Source organism: Salvelinus alpinus, chromosome 22 (assembly GCF_045679555.1).
Source record: "Salvelinus alpinus chromosome 22, SLU_Salpinus.1, whole genome shotgun sequence".
In the NCBI taxonomy this organism is placed as follows: Eukaryota; Metazoa; Chordata; class Actinopteri; order Salmoniformes; family Salmonidae; genus Salvelinus; species Salvelinus alpinus.
Window position 1 is genome coordinate 10,785,180 of NC_092107.1, and position 13,023 is coordinate 10,798,202.

Here is a 13,023-nt window from a genome sequence, read left to right on the forward strand (position 1 = left end):
ATAATTCTAGCATCTCTATCAAGTGTCATGATTTTATTTAATGGACTGCTTAAAAAACCCACAGTGCTAAGTCTGAAGACGGATGGCCAGTCACGGCCCAAGCTTTCTATGTATAAATTGAGGGCCCAAGGCCATGGATTTGCAATCTGATCATTTCCATGAAAGATACGATGCAACCAAGTCAAGTGGTCATCCTATGTGGTGAAAAAACATTTTGGATAATTATTTGAGAGAGTGTGGGAGCCAAATGATGCAAAACACTGCAAAAAGAAAACACAATATCAACAACCATATTTTACTATGGAGCAGGGTATATTCCAGCATGTGCATCACTTTTGCAGCAGAAAATAAACACTTGAGAGCATGACCCACCTGACCATAAGAAATAATCTCTGAATTACAATACAAGCTCTTTAACTACTTTTCAACCTCGTTCACCATTCAAACTCATGCTATACCAGTCACATCTAATGCCCTATGAAAATTTAACAAGCAAGATAAGAGTATATCAAAAAGGATAGACATGACAAACAGTTGTCTAATCTTATTTGCAAAGCGAAGTACAAATGTAAAAAAATATTCAAAAAACTTCAGCCCATATTCAATCAAATCCAGTGACCGGAATGAGTTTCCCCTCATACTTCCTGTGCTGCTTGGATAAATGTATTTAACAAAACAGCGCTAACAGTGTGAAACAAAAGAAACTCAACAGAATATTTATTAAGATATGCTCAACTTCATCCCTCAGCATTAACAAACCGATTTGATTGAATAGGGGCCATAATTATTTAGATCTGTGCAATTTCTACGAATAGCATAACAAATGAGACACTTGTCTGACAGAAAATAAATATATAGTGTATATTTCAGAGCGATAGGCACAACTATGTACAGTGTAACGCATTAAACGGCTTAAAATTACTTTCAAAGCTGAGAAAGTAAAATAGTATTTTAAAAAACAACTTAAAACTTAAAATAATAACTTCAACTTTCTTTTTAAATGTATTCCATTTGTAGTGACTTGATTAACAGAAATGCATATTTTATGATAACGTATGTAGAGATAACTGCCAAAATAAAGTAAACACCTACATAAAGTGTCTTAATAGGGCGTTGGGCCGCCACGATCTAGAACAGCTTCAATGCACCTTGGCATAGTTTCTACAAGTGTCTGGAAATTTATTGGAGGAAGGCGACACCATTCTTCCAAAAAAAAAAAGCATAATTTGGTGTTTTGTCATACTATGGGGGCATATCCATGAAAGCCAAAATAATGGCCATAATAATGGCCTTCCCGGCATTTTTGTACATGACCCTAAGCACGATGGGATGTTAATTTCTTAATTAACTCAGGAACCACACCTGGGTGGAAACACCTGCTTTCAATATACTTTGTATCCCTCATTTACTCAAGTGTTTTCATTATTTTGGCAGTTACTCGTATGTCCCATTTGAAGCCTTCAATAGAGTGCATGGGTTGCATGCATGTTCCGTCCAATCAACTAGTTATCTCAGTACAGATTTTTTTTCAGTGCAAATTTTCTTCAGTGGAGGGGCTCCTGATTCCTTCTCTTCTTCCTGTTAGAAATGTTGGTATTTAAATAAATTGATTGTAGTGATTTCTTTAACGTTATTATTAAGAGCTTAAGCAATTACCAATCACAACTTTTTTGCAGCTATTTTTTTTAACACTAATAAAAATTGTCATATCCTTTATTACTATAGAAAATGACTTACCTCTGTGCATGGAACTCTTACTCGGACACCAAGGGGCAAAACCAGGTCTTCCTTGATCAATGTGGGAGGCTCATCAGCAACTTCATGTGCTGGCTGGGATGGCTCTGCATATAGAGTGAAAGACTGAGTGAAACACTTAAAAGGCATTGAGATATTAACTGTAATATAGCCAATATAGTATACCTCAGTTACAAGAGTGACATAATAGCTAGGGCCCAGAGTTTTTCCTAGTCAGGTTACAGGGTCTGGAAAAGCTCCTGGCCCTACATGGGTGCACTGTGCAATGTGATGGTGTAGTATGCTAAGCCAACTGTACCGTCCACACTCTCCTGGCCCAGCATGGGTGGTTGAGCATCTTCGGGCGTGCGGAGTGTTGTGGTGTGAGGAAGAGGACTGACTGCCTCGCTGGGGTGCTGGGAGCTTGAGCTGCTGCTGTCCATTTTGGGCTGGTAGACATCAGACAGGAAACTCTGGTTGCTGCATTCATCTGCGGTGACAAGAACAGGAGCATTCTTGAACGGTTTCAGACCAATATCATTTTCAATTGAGGAGGTCAATTTAAATTCCAATTAAAAAGTATGTCAAAGTTTTTATCTGCATTTAGTTTTTAACTGCATTCAGTGAATTTCCATGGAATTGCCCCCAACCCTGTTATATAGAGTATTGCAGTTATTTAAAACCTGCTCCAAACTGCTTGTGCTTCTCAGTCAGTCAGTGCCTCACCTAGGAAATCCATGGTAGAGCTGGTGTTTTCCAATACCACATCTTTTAGACCTCGAACCTCTCCAGTTATGGATTTGCTCCGGTATATCTGAAAGAGAAAAAAAGAGAGAGAGAGAGTAAAATAGAGCCAGAGTGGTAAGGCTGTTCTGTACACAAACTCATTCAATTCATGAACCATAGGATGGTCTGATGCAGTCATCTATTATTAGATACCAAACCTGTTTAGTGTCTGTCACAGGCACCCACTTGAATATGCGTAGGGATGTGTCTCCCACAGTTACCCACTTCTTCTCCCTGAAAATGAAATGTAACAGAACAGAGAATAGATTTACTACATTCAGTAATAAAAAGCATGAACCAAAGATTCTGCTCATTTACTGGTGGCTATGCACAGAGCTAGGCTATGTAAATAGCCTATGTGCAAGTGCATTTTTTTGCCTAATATTCCTGAACCTCGCTGAGGGAAACTGCTCAGATGGACAACGGATATTTTCAATGTGGGTCACAGTTATATCAGAATGCGTAACGTTGTAACAACATGTGGACAAGTGTAGCCATTTTGACAGACTGAACAATTCCGTTAGTCCTGCCCATAGAATTGCCGGGCTTCGGCAGCTTCGTCTCTCCATTGGCTGTTGTTTCAGTCACTCGCCAACCCTTCTAATATTTTCCGAGTGAAGTTTGTTGTGTGGCGTTGCAGATGTTTACATTTCATTTACATAATCCCCGCGGTTTTACTTACCATTTACGCACTTTTTCAATTGCTGCCAGCACCTTTTTAATGTCATCTTTAGCACGACTTCGTGTCTCCGCGCGACCTGACCGTCCGGACATCTTTAGTTGTTACTTTTTGGAGATGTCTTTTCTTGCAACTCCAATCTTGCAGTGTGCTTACTCCTCCAATATACTAATATTCTCGCGAGGTTTTAACACCCATTCCCTTTTCCTAGTGGTTGGTTTGTCTGTTTTCTTCATCCTCCCCATCATCTTTGATTCGACGTCATCACATTACCATTGACAGTAAAATAATAGGTTGTTATGATGGAAATTATGGATATCTGGATATTTTAACCCCCATAAATGACATAAATGTAATGAATCAAACTGGATATAGTGTTGATTTTACGAAGTTGGTTTATAAAGGATTTACAAAATTCACTATCAGATTGAAAGGGTTGATAATCCTTGGGTATGAGAGGAAGTGAGGGGGGTGAAGAAACTACAATAGAGAGGGAGTGATTAGATCCAATTATGCACAGCTGGAGCTCCCTCCCTGCCTACTATCAATCATATGGCCAAATATGTTATTTTTATGTCTTGCAGAGGGTAGCACTGACCAATAAAAACTGATATGGCATGCATTTGTAATCTCAGTTCAATTGAGCGAACCAGTGCTTGACTTGGACTGAAATTGGTGCCAGTACTCATTTTGTGTGCCGTTACTGTTTATATTTATGTGCAGGAACTCTGCAATAGTTTTAAGCCAATATTATATCAGAGGTGCAGGAACTGAAGCAGTAGAACATTTTAGGTGCTGGTACTCAGTTCCGGTGAGCTCCTGCCCAAGTCAAGCACTGGAGCAAACAAATATTGATTGGCAGGCTCAATCAGCAGGGTGAGATATTTTGTGTAACCTTTATGTATTCTGATCTTATAGCTGTGGCTAATTACCTCAACTAGCTATAGAAAAGACCCAGAACAGCGTAGCAGCAGAGCTAACCTGGATTCTGTGCTTGATTTAGTTTGAGTGGCACAACGGAACCAACGGAAAAATTCTCCAAACTCAATCAAACACACCTCATTTTACATTTCACCCAGGCAGATCAAATAAAATTGTTTGAACAGGCCCTTCCCAACAATGCAGAGAGAAAGAAAATAGAGATATAATAGAAAAGTAAAACGCATAATAACAAAAGTAATAGTAGATGCACAATGAGAAATGATAACTTGGCTATATACAAGGGGTACCAGTACCGAGTCGATGTGCAGGGGTACGAGGTCATGGAGGTAGATAGCATATGTAGATACTGTATACATATAACTAGGAATAAAGTGACTGATAGTAAACTGTAGCAGCAGTGTATATGATGAGTCAAAAAGTTAGTGCAAAAAGGGTCAATGCAGACAGTCCAGGTAGCTATTTGGTTAAACTAACTATTTAGCAGTTTTATGGCTTGGGGGTAGAAGCTGTTCAGGGTCCTGTTGGTTCCAGACTTGGTGTATAAGTACCGCTTGCCATGCGGTAGCAGAGAGAACACTATGACTTGGGTGGCTGGAGTCTTTGACCATTTTTAGGTCCTTCCTCTGACACCGCCTGGTATAGAGGTCCTGAATTGCATAGAGCTTGGCCCCAGTGATGTACTGGGCCGTACGCACAACACTCTGTAGCGTATTGCAGTCGGATGCCAAGCAGTTGCCATACGAAGCGGTAATGCATCCAGTCAAGATGCTTTCAGTGGTGCAGGTGTAGAACTTTTTGAAGATCTGAGTGCCCATGCATTTAGCTCCTCTGGCTGGCTGGTTTATCTGTGATAGTTTGCAAGCCCTGCCACATCCTACTTCACGGCTTCAGAGCCGGTGAAGTATGATTCGATCTTAGTCCTGTATTGAAGCTTTGCCTGTTTGATAGTTCGTTGGAGGGCATAGCTGTATTTCTTATAAGCATCCGGGTTAGTGTCCCGCTCCTTGAATTTTTGAAAACCCAAATCTTGCAATTCTGATTCTGTTAGATATTTTTTAAGATGATGGACACACACTGTTCACACACACTACTGTCAAAGTACTGTACAGAAAACCAGCCTCTTGCCAGCTATCAAATATGAGAGGGCCAGCAGAAACCATGGAAATTATCTAATTCAAGGCCCACAGGAGTGGACTGGTGACCTGCAAGCTCCTGTGACCAATATAATAACATATTATAACCATATCCATAAAAACACATATTATTAGACCATATTATAACCACCATATTATTAATTTAGTTCTGGAGATTAATTGTTTACTCTGAATCAAAAATGAATAGGCCACAGGCATTTCTATTGTGTAGGCTATTGAAGCAAAAACTCAATTAGTCACTGACTGTAGGCCTACAGTCATAACATGGACTTTTCTATATTTACATTATGGTGATAAAGTCTGTACCAACAACCCAACCGCTATCATGTGCCTTCAATCATGCGTAATTGCGCATCATATCAAAATCAATAATGGTCCCATAATATTGATGTAGATGGCCACCAGCAGAATTCTAGCCAGTCGTTGACATTTCTGGGAGGAGTCTGTGACAGTTGCATCTGGGCCATAGAGAATGATAGAGACCTCTAGTGGCCAAAATACTATGTTAGCATGGGCAGCGCAATTGAGGGCTTCCACAATTTTAATGTAGTCAACTGGCTGGGACTTTCCAGTCTGGTCTCATAGACTAGACGTAACATAGTAAATGTGAATCCGGGATACTCAAATTAGTGGAACGGTTAAATAAGACAGAAGGTATAACGCAAAGATCTAGTGAACGTCTAGGAACCGAAAGGTTGCGTGTACGAATCTCATCACGGACAACTTTATCTTTTTAGATAATTAGCAGCTTTGCAACTAATTATATATTTTTAGCTACTTTACACCTACTCAGCATGTTAGCTAACCCTAACATTAACCATTTTACCTAACTCCTAACCTTAACCCTAACCTTAACCCCTAACTTAGCTAATGTTAGCCACAACAAATTGAAATTTGAAACATATCTTACGTTTGGCAGATTTGTAACATATTGTGTGAATTACAATTCGTAACATATCATACAAATTGTAATTTGTAACATATCATACGACATGGTTGACGGACATCCACAAATGAATACCTACCATTCAAAATGTTACATTGGCGTGTCCCGGATTTACATGTACTATGTTATGTTGACCTCTAAGTCCAGGTTGGACTTCCAACTTCATTGGCTGATCCCTTCTGGTGACACTGCTGGAGTCATGTCCAACCGGGTCATCAGGAAGGTTTAGCCAATCGTGAAGAAGAAAATTGACTACTTCAAAATGGAGATAGCCTCAATGGCACTGCCCATGCTGTCACAGACGCTATAATAGCACAGATACAAAAATAAGTCCTCTATCTATCTCTATGGTTTGGGCAAATATTGCCCTAGTTCATCAGTGTCAAAACAGTGCAGCACATTTGCAAAAAAGCTGATTTAGACTGCATAGGGAGAAAGGTAATCAACATGAGAGCATTGGGATTATATTTTAAAATCAGCTTAGTGCAACCAGCAACCTCACTGTACATCAGGCTTAATGCTGCGTTCTTAACCAAGTGGGAAGTGGGAATTTACTACATACGACTGGGAAAAATCAGCTTGAACGGCTCTCCAATTGATCATTACTAGTGGGAAACTCGTCTATCATACTGAGCACCCATTTCTCCCACATGCTGACCTCTGACGTCAACTACTAAGAAAATGACCTTGATAACAGCATTTTGGCAGTTACATGCAAAAAACTAATAAAAAGCAATCTATTAATATGTTTTCTGAACACTATCATTTGTTTACAAGATAGCTGTAGTTTGAGTTTATGGTTTACACAGCTTGTTGGGCATGAGCGTTTCTCAACTTATTCAAAGCACATTAATTAATTTACGACCTCACAACTAGTAAATTCCCACCTCCTACTTGGTTACGAACGCAGCTTAAAAACATGACATCGTCTACAGAGGGAGACGCAGTGGACAGGCGAAATGACCTCATGAATTTGTCGACTGCCGGAACTATTATTGTCCAATTTTATGAATAATTTGACGATATCTTTGTAGAAATATTATTTTTCAGTGGAAATTCTAAAGAGACACAATGGACCGAGTGAAGAGCTCCATGCAGCAAGTACCGAACCCAATTCCCAAAGCGCTGATTCGTCGGACCGGTGGTGCCAACAGTTTAGAACTTGAAAAGGAGAACTTTGAACGCGGTCAGGTAAAGCACTTGTTTAGTGGGAATTCTGGATTTCTTGTACAGAATTAGAAGGGACTAAGAAATGTGAAGATATTATAATAGTTATGGTGAAGCTTCGAGTTGGAACCGTCCGTTGCATTGAAGTTGGCAATGATCCGTTCAGCGTGAAAACTTGCGGACATGCCATGGTTTATCAGCTTGAGTGATTGGTGCTGCCTCGCAGGTTCGGATTTCCATGGAATTTTCTGTGAACATTGCTCATGATCTATGCGCGAAGGTGTGTGTGTGCGCGCCAACTTGACCTAAATGAGCGAGTGTTTACAGGAATGCATTGTTTACGATGTTGGTAATACAATGTAGTACTATAATACCACCACACAACAGCAAGCCAACATCATCATCCCTTTTTCTTAGCAGCGGGTAACATATTTGATACGAATGTTTGATAGCTGTGCCTCAAATAGCTTCTACTAGATTAAAAAAAGAATTGTCACAAAGTTGATATTGCAAAGATTATAGAGACATGACATCATTGTTGGGTCTTCAGTGCAAGATCAAAATCTGTTGAAATAGGTCAGTCCTAAGAGCACAGATTTAGTTATTTGAGAAATTCTGCCTGATAAAGAACAGAGGTCTGATTTACCATATCTCAGGAGAGTAGACGCCCACAACTTTGGAGAGAGAGAGGCAAAATGCCGTATGTGTCTGCCTGGACTATCCATAAAACCACTACCATGTATCGAACTGCAATAAAATGCCTTTTAGTGCATCCTGGACACAGCACTAGAACCAATGGCCTGAGAGATATTGTGATGGGTTCTGGAAAGTACAATCAGCCTACAAACTGGGGTGTGTGAGAGAGAGCTGGGTGGGACTATCATTGTTGCTTTTATCCAGGGAAATAAGTTTTGAAGAAAGGGTGGTACTGAGCAGCACTGTTTGTTGATGCCCTTTAAATGGGCAATCCGCAGTTAAAACAATAAGTGTTTCGGTAAAAAGATGAGGGATGGGGCTGTAACGACTCAAATTCAAAGACAGAGCGGACTGACCATCCATGATATCAACATTTTTGTTTTAATCATGTTTTGAGGCTATATAGTGTTTGTTTACATTTACTTTGTTTACAAACATTGGAGTAAAGCAAGCTTATATTTTGTGTTCTGATGGGGTAGGACAGTTAAACTAAGCTCATGAGGCATTTCTAAGTTATATTCTACTAGAATCAATGGGTACATATCATTCATTTATAAATAAAAAATGGGATGCAGCGACTGCAGATTGCCCATTTAATGGTTTAAATGTACTTTGAATTCTATATCCCATTTAGCTGACAGGCTGTTACTCAAGAGCTGTAGTCCAGAAAAACGCATGCTCATTTTTCATGCACGCTGCCGAGCAGCGTGGACAAGACACTTCCTGCTTGGCAGTCTTTTCCCAGATGGGGGGGTAGTCAAAAAGTAGGTCAAATGAATCAAGCCTTTTAAATTACCCTGCTCTGCTGGTTTTTTTTTTTTTTAGCAGCAGATGCAACCTGCTTTTCCAATCTTCTACTACAACCACTGCCAAATTAGCCAATGAGCTTTTGAGCACTCATTTGCGGGACTGAAGATTGATCCAGAGAGCAGAGTTTTGCTGTCTCTTGTAGTCATAGTGTGCTGTGACTGACATTGATTTTAGATGAAAGCCTACATTTACACATTTAGCCTATCACACCACATTCCTCTCAAAATTGCTCAAATCAGATACGATTCCTAATCTGGTTGTAGCAGTAGTTTTTGTTATGGTTGATTTTTGACGGCAGTCCTAAAGCTGTTCCGCAGCGGAGGGAAGAATCAATGAAATCTTGTTTGTGCTTTAATACAGGGATTAGCCCCGAGTTAATCTGATCTGTTGTGGCTTGGATCTGCCTGAATCTGCTGGCTTTCACCACTGTCCCAAAACCACCAGTGGCTCTGCTCTAAGACCTCTGTTCAGGCACAAGAACTCTAATACAATCTAGACTGGTCCCAGATCTGTTTGTGCTGTTACACCAATGACCATAAGAGTTTTATGGTGTATAGAAATGTGCATTGACACAGAACAAGTCTCTAGAGTAGACTGATCGTGGTACGGGTGAAGTCATGCGTCCCAGGGCTCCTATCTCGGTGATTCTTAGAGCACGAGAGTCGGGTAAACAACAAGGGTGTGTTCAGATTCAGAGTACTCACTACTTCATTTTGTCCGCAGTTATAAAAATACCTCGCCCAGGCCCAGATAACACATACAGCATGCATGTAATGACATGTTTAGAGACCTGAAATAAGTAGTGTCCTCTCTAATTGGAGATGGATGAATCTACAGTGTGCTTGTTTATGAAGGACTGCCATGCCTCTCTCTGGAGTCGCAGTTGTACTGCTACGTAACAGTTTCCCATCGGTCATGAAACGTAACGGCACAGTTGTTAAAAAAGACCTCAATGACCAGCTTGAGAGAAACTATTTTAGTCGTTTCAACAGTCCACCTCCACTTGAACACCGTACCACTTTAATTAACCATTTAACTTCCAGGGGAGAGCTGCTATCCAACTCTTTCTCTTCTGGTATGACAGGCCCGACTTTGCAGGTAGCCTGGCGGGTAGGAGCGTTGGGCCAGTAACCGAAAGATTGCTGGATCAAATCCCAGAGCTGACATGGTAAAAATCTGTCATAACCATAGCTAAGGACTGCCTGTTACAATGACAGCGTGTCTGTCTGGATAGTGGTCTGAAATGAGAGAAACATGGCTGCGTCTGTGAGAAAGCTACTTCCGTTCAGCCTGGCACCCCACTTTAGAACCTCTCCTGGGTCTCCCAGCTCCCAGACTGGGCTTTCTATTGTGGGATACATCCTGAGAGTGACTCCACCACACAGCAATGTGGCTTACATAATTAAGTCTTAAATTTAGATCCAGATTCTTCCTGCCGGTCTCCTGCATCCCACAGCTCTCCAAGGCAGGCTGCCTCTGGATAGTCAGTACGGTTCGTTCCTTGTCATTTCAGCAAGCCATGACACCCACCATCTCAGATTGTTCTGAAATTGTTTCGGTTAGAAACAGATAAGACTAGCATTCCTGCAACATTATTTGGTTGAAATCTAATTAGATCTCTGAGAAATTAAGCTAATTGATTGCACCCAAATTGGCTATTTTAATTTATAGGATTAATATAATATTCAAAGAATCCAAAGAAATTGTCAAAAGCACCCCACGGAACGCCTAAACCCCACACCAATCAGTTCTCTTTGTCTGACAAGTAGCATGGCGTGTGAAAAGGCTAATATAGGTACCATTTCTTTTTTTTTGCAAAAAAGTTAGCATTTGAAACAGTGGACAACAAAACCAACACATGGATTGCTGTCATACCTTCTCAATAGACTGCTTACAGGGTAAGGAAACCAATATGTAATTTTGGTTAACGATCCCTTTAACATTGAGCAATCACCTGGAACAGTACCATCTAGTGGCCAGAACCTGGTAATATCAGGACGTAGGATGGGACATAAACCTAACAAATTCAATGAATAATTTCACTGAACAGGGGGGGAATAAACATCACCAAATTCACTGGGAATACATTACATAGGATGAAGAAACAATACTCTGAGCCGTAGTACCATACTACATGTCAGACATAGAGAACTGATACTATATACTTGTTGTTGGGGATTGGCATGGAGGGTCTGTGAGTGACAATTTATTTGGATTCCTCATGTCTTACTCATTGTTAGAAAAAGGTTTGGTCCAAATCAGATGTCAGGTACTATATTTATTGAATATTATATGAATCCTATATATTAAAATTGCCAATTTAGGTGCAATCAATTAGCTTAATTTCTTTAATCAAATTATATTTTAACTAAATGATGTTGCAGGAATGCTAATCTTATCTGTTTCTAACAACAGAAACTTTCAGAACAATCTGAGATGGTGGGTGTTGAAATCCACTTGTGCTTTTTGGGAGTATGAGAGTCATTCTGACACTTTTTGAGGATGTTAACAGTTTGCTTCTTAGATGATGTACCTTAGTTTGACTAAGAGATAGCAGTGCCACAGCATGTCTCTACCTGGTAATCAATGCTGCCTACCCCACCGCCTGTGCCCCCTTTAGTGGAGCACTGTGGTGCCCTGGCAGCTGTGGAATTTGGAGGAGGATCCACGACCATGTCCCTTGGGCACAAGCAGCACAGCATGGCGGACCCAGACAAGAACTCTCTAATCTCTCTCTGTTACACATACTCTTGGTCTTCCTTTCTCTTCCTGCCTTTGTAAATTACCCCCACCCTGTGCTTGTACCCTGTCATTATAACCAGGGTGAGTTGGAGAGGGGTAGTTACACACACGCACGCACGCAAAGGGAGAGCGAAAGCGGCCCGGGCCCATTAAAACCACTGAGGCAGCAAAAACAGCAGGCACTGGCCTGTGACTTCATTGCACCGGCTGTAGATTAAAAAGTCCTGGATATGAGTGGCAGGTCAGCCATTGGAACAAAGTGCTGAAATGAGATCAAAATGGCATTAACTCTGGCTTTAATTTGAATGGATTAGATATTTTAAAACCTAAAAAAAGTTGATTGGACATTGGATGCTTAGGTTACATCATCACAAGGACCTACATTTGTATTATTGACTTTTAGTTCATCATTACAATAATACTTGTGATTTTAGATCTAACTTTCTGACTTCATAATTGGGGAAATCCATTATAGCTTAGTGGATACTGTTCACACACAGTAGTGATATATAATATATATTTTTTTTTAACCTTTATTTAACTATGCCCTAATGTCTGGCCAACTGGATAGAAGGGCCTACTCAGCGATTAAATGTCGTCGTGACATACCAGTAAGTAGATTTTTGTTCTGGAGCGGTTTTGTCTCAGCTGTGTTCAAGGCCATTTATATGAACTTTGCCCACAGAATTGAGACAGAGAGGCTTTCACCCTTAACTTGGCGTGTGTGGTGTGATTGTGTGTGCTCGGCACCACCATCACTAAGGCGGAATTAATGTACGGGGACCCAGACGAAAAGAGAAACTCAGTTGTTCAAACAATCAATATTCTACAATCAATATTCTACAACTGACTACAATATAAACATGATACTCATAAAGGCCTAGAGTAGTGTATGTGAGAATTGCAGCCTCTCCATAGAGCCGTGCTCGATGGGTCCACCCACACCATTGGCCCACACCGTACCAGGAAGTGAAGAGACTGTGGTGAAGAGCAGGCTTTGTCTGAAGACAGTCTGTTTGTGTGTAGCGGCCAGTCTGCCAGCAGGAGAATGGGTCACATATTGATTACCGTGGACTATGCTCCTCACTTGGCCCTAGTAATAATAATAATTGTAACTTTAATTGTTAATGTGCTTTTCATGCATGACGCACAATGAATTCAGAAAGAATACTTAATTTCATGTGTTCGGTACCGAATTGCTGAGGTTATTACTAAAGAATGATATGCATAGTCTAATATTGACTTGTTTGTGCATTGTCAAAGTAGCTTTTTTAGTTTGTGCATTGTCAAAGTAGTTTTTTTAGCTATCTGAAATTATCTGAGCTGTTTAATTTTTTTGTGAAGATTCCAGACAGTGCAATAATTTC

At 40.4% G+C, this 13,023-nt stretch overlaps 2 protein-coding genes across 2 annotated transcripts in view; one reads left to right on the forward strand and one right to left on the reverse strand.

Moving 5' to 3' along the window:
* Window positions 1-281: 281 nt before the first annotated feature.
* LOC139549712 (B-cell CLL/lymphoma 7 protein family member B-B-like) lies at window positions 282-3,396 on the reverse strand. The gene is made up of 6 exons (XM_071360408.1): window positions 3,203-3,396; window positions 2,679-2,754; window positions 2,461-2,548; window positions 2,054-2,224; window positions 1,738-1,841; window positions 282-1,578 (listed from the first exon to the last, which is right to left on the reverse strand). Exons 1-6 carry the CDS (start codon window positions 3,292-3,294, stop codon window positions 1,507-1,509), a joined length of 603 nt encoding a protein of 200 aa, XP_071216509.1. The 5' UTR covers window positions 3,295-3,396; the 3' UTR covers window positions 282-1,506.
* A 3,764-nt stretch (window positions 3,397-7,160) lies between these two features.
* LOC139549703 (huntingtin-interacting protein 1-like) overlaps window positions 7,161-13,023 on the forward strand; it is a 41,679-nt gene continuing 35,816 nt past the window's right edge. The window contains exon 1 of the mRNA XM_071360393.1: window positions 7,161-7,432. Coding sequence (XP_071216494.1) covers window positions 7,313-7,432 — 120 coding nt within the window. The 5' untranslated portion in view covers window positions 7,161-7,312. The remainder of the gene's footprint in view (window positions 7,433-13,023) is intronic.

Bases quoted from the DNA above. Each gene is read 5' to 3' on its own strand.
- LOC139549712 (XM_071360408.1), bottom strand. From the start codon at position 3,294: ATGTCCGGACGGTCAGGTCGCGCGGAGACACGAAGTCGTGCTAAAGAT. The intron at 2,755-3,202 runs GTAAGTAAAACC...TTTCATTTTCAG, and splicing joins ATTGAAAAAGTGCGTAAATG to GGAGAAGAAGTGGGTAACTG. The intron at 1,579-1,737 runs GTAAGTCATTTT...CATTTCTAACAG, and splicing joins TAAGAGTTCCATGCACAGAG to GAAGAAGAGAAGGAATCAGG.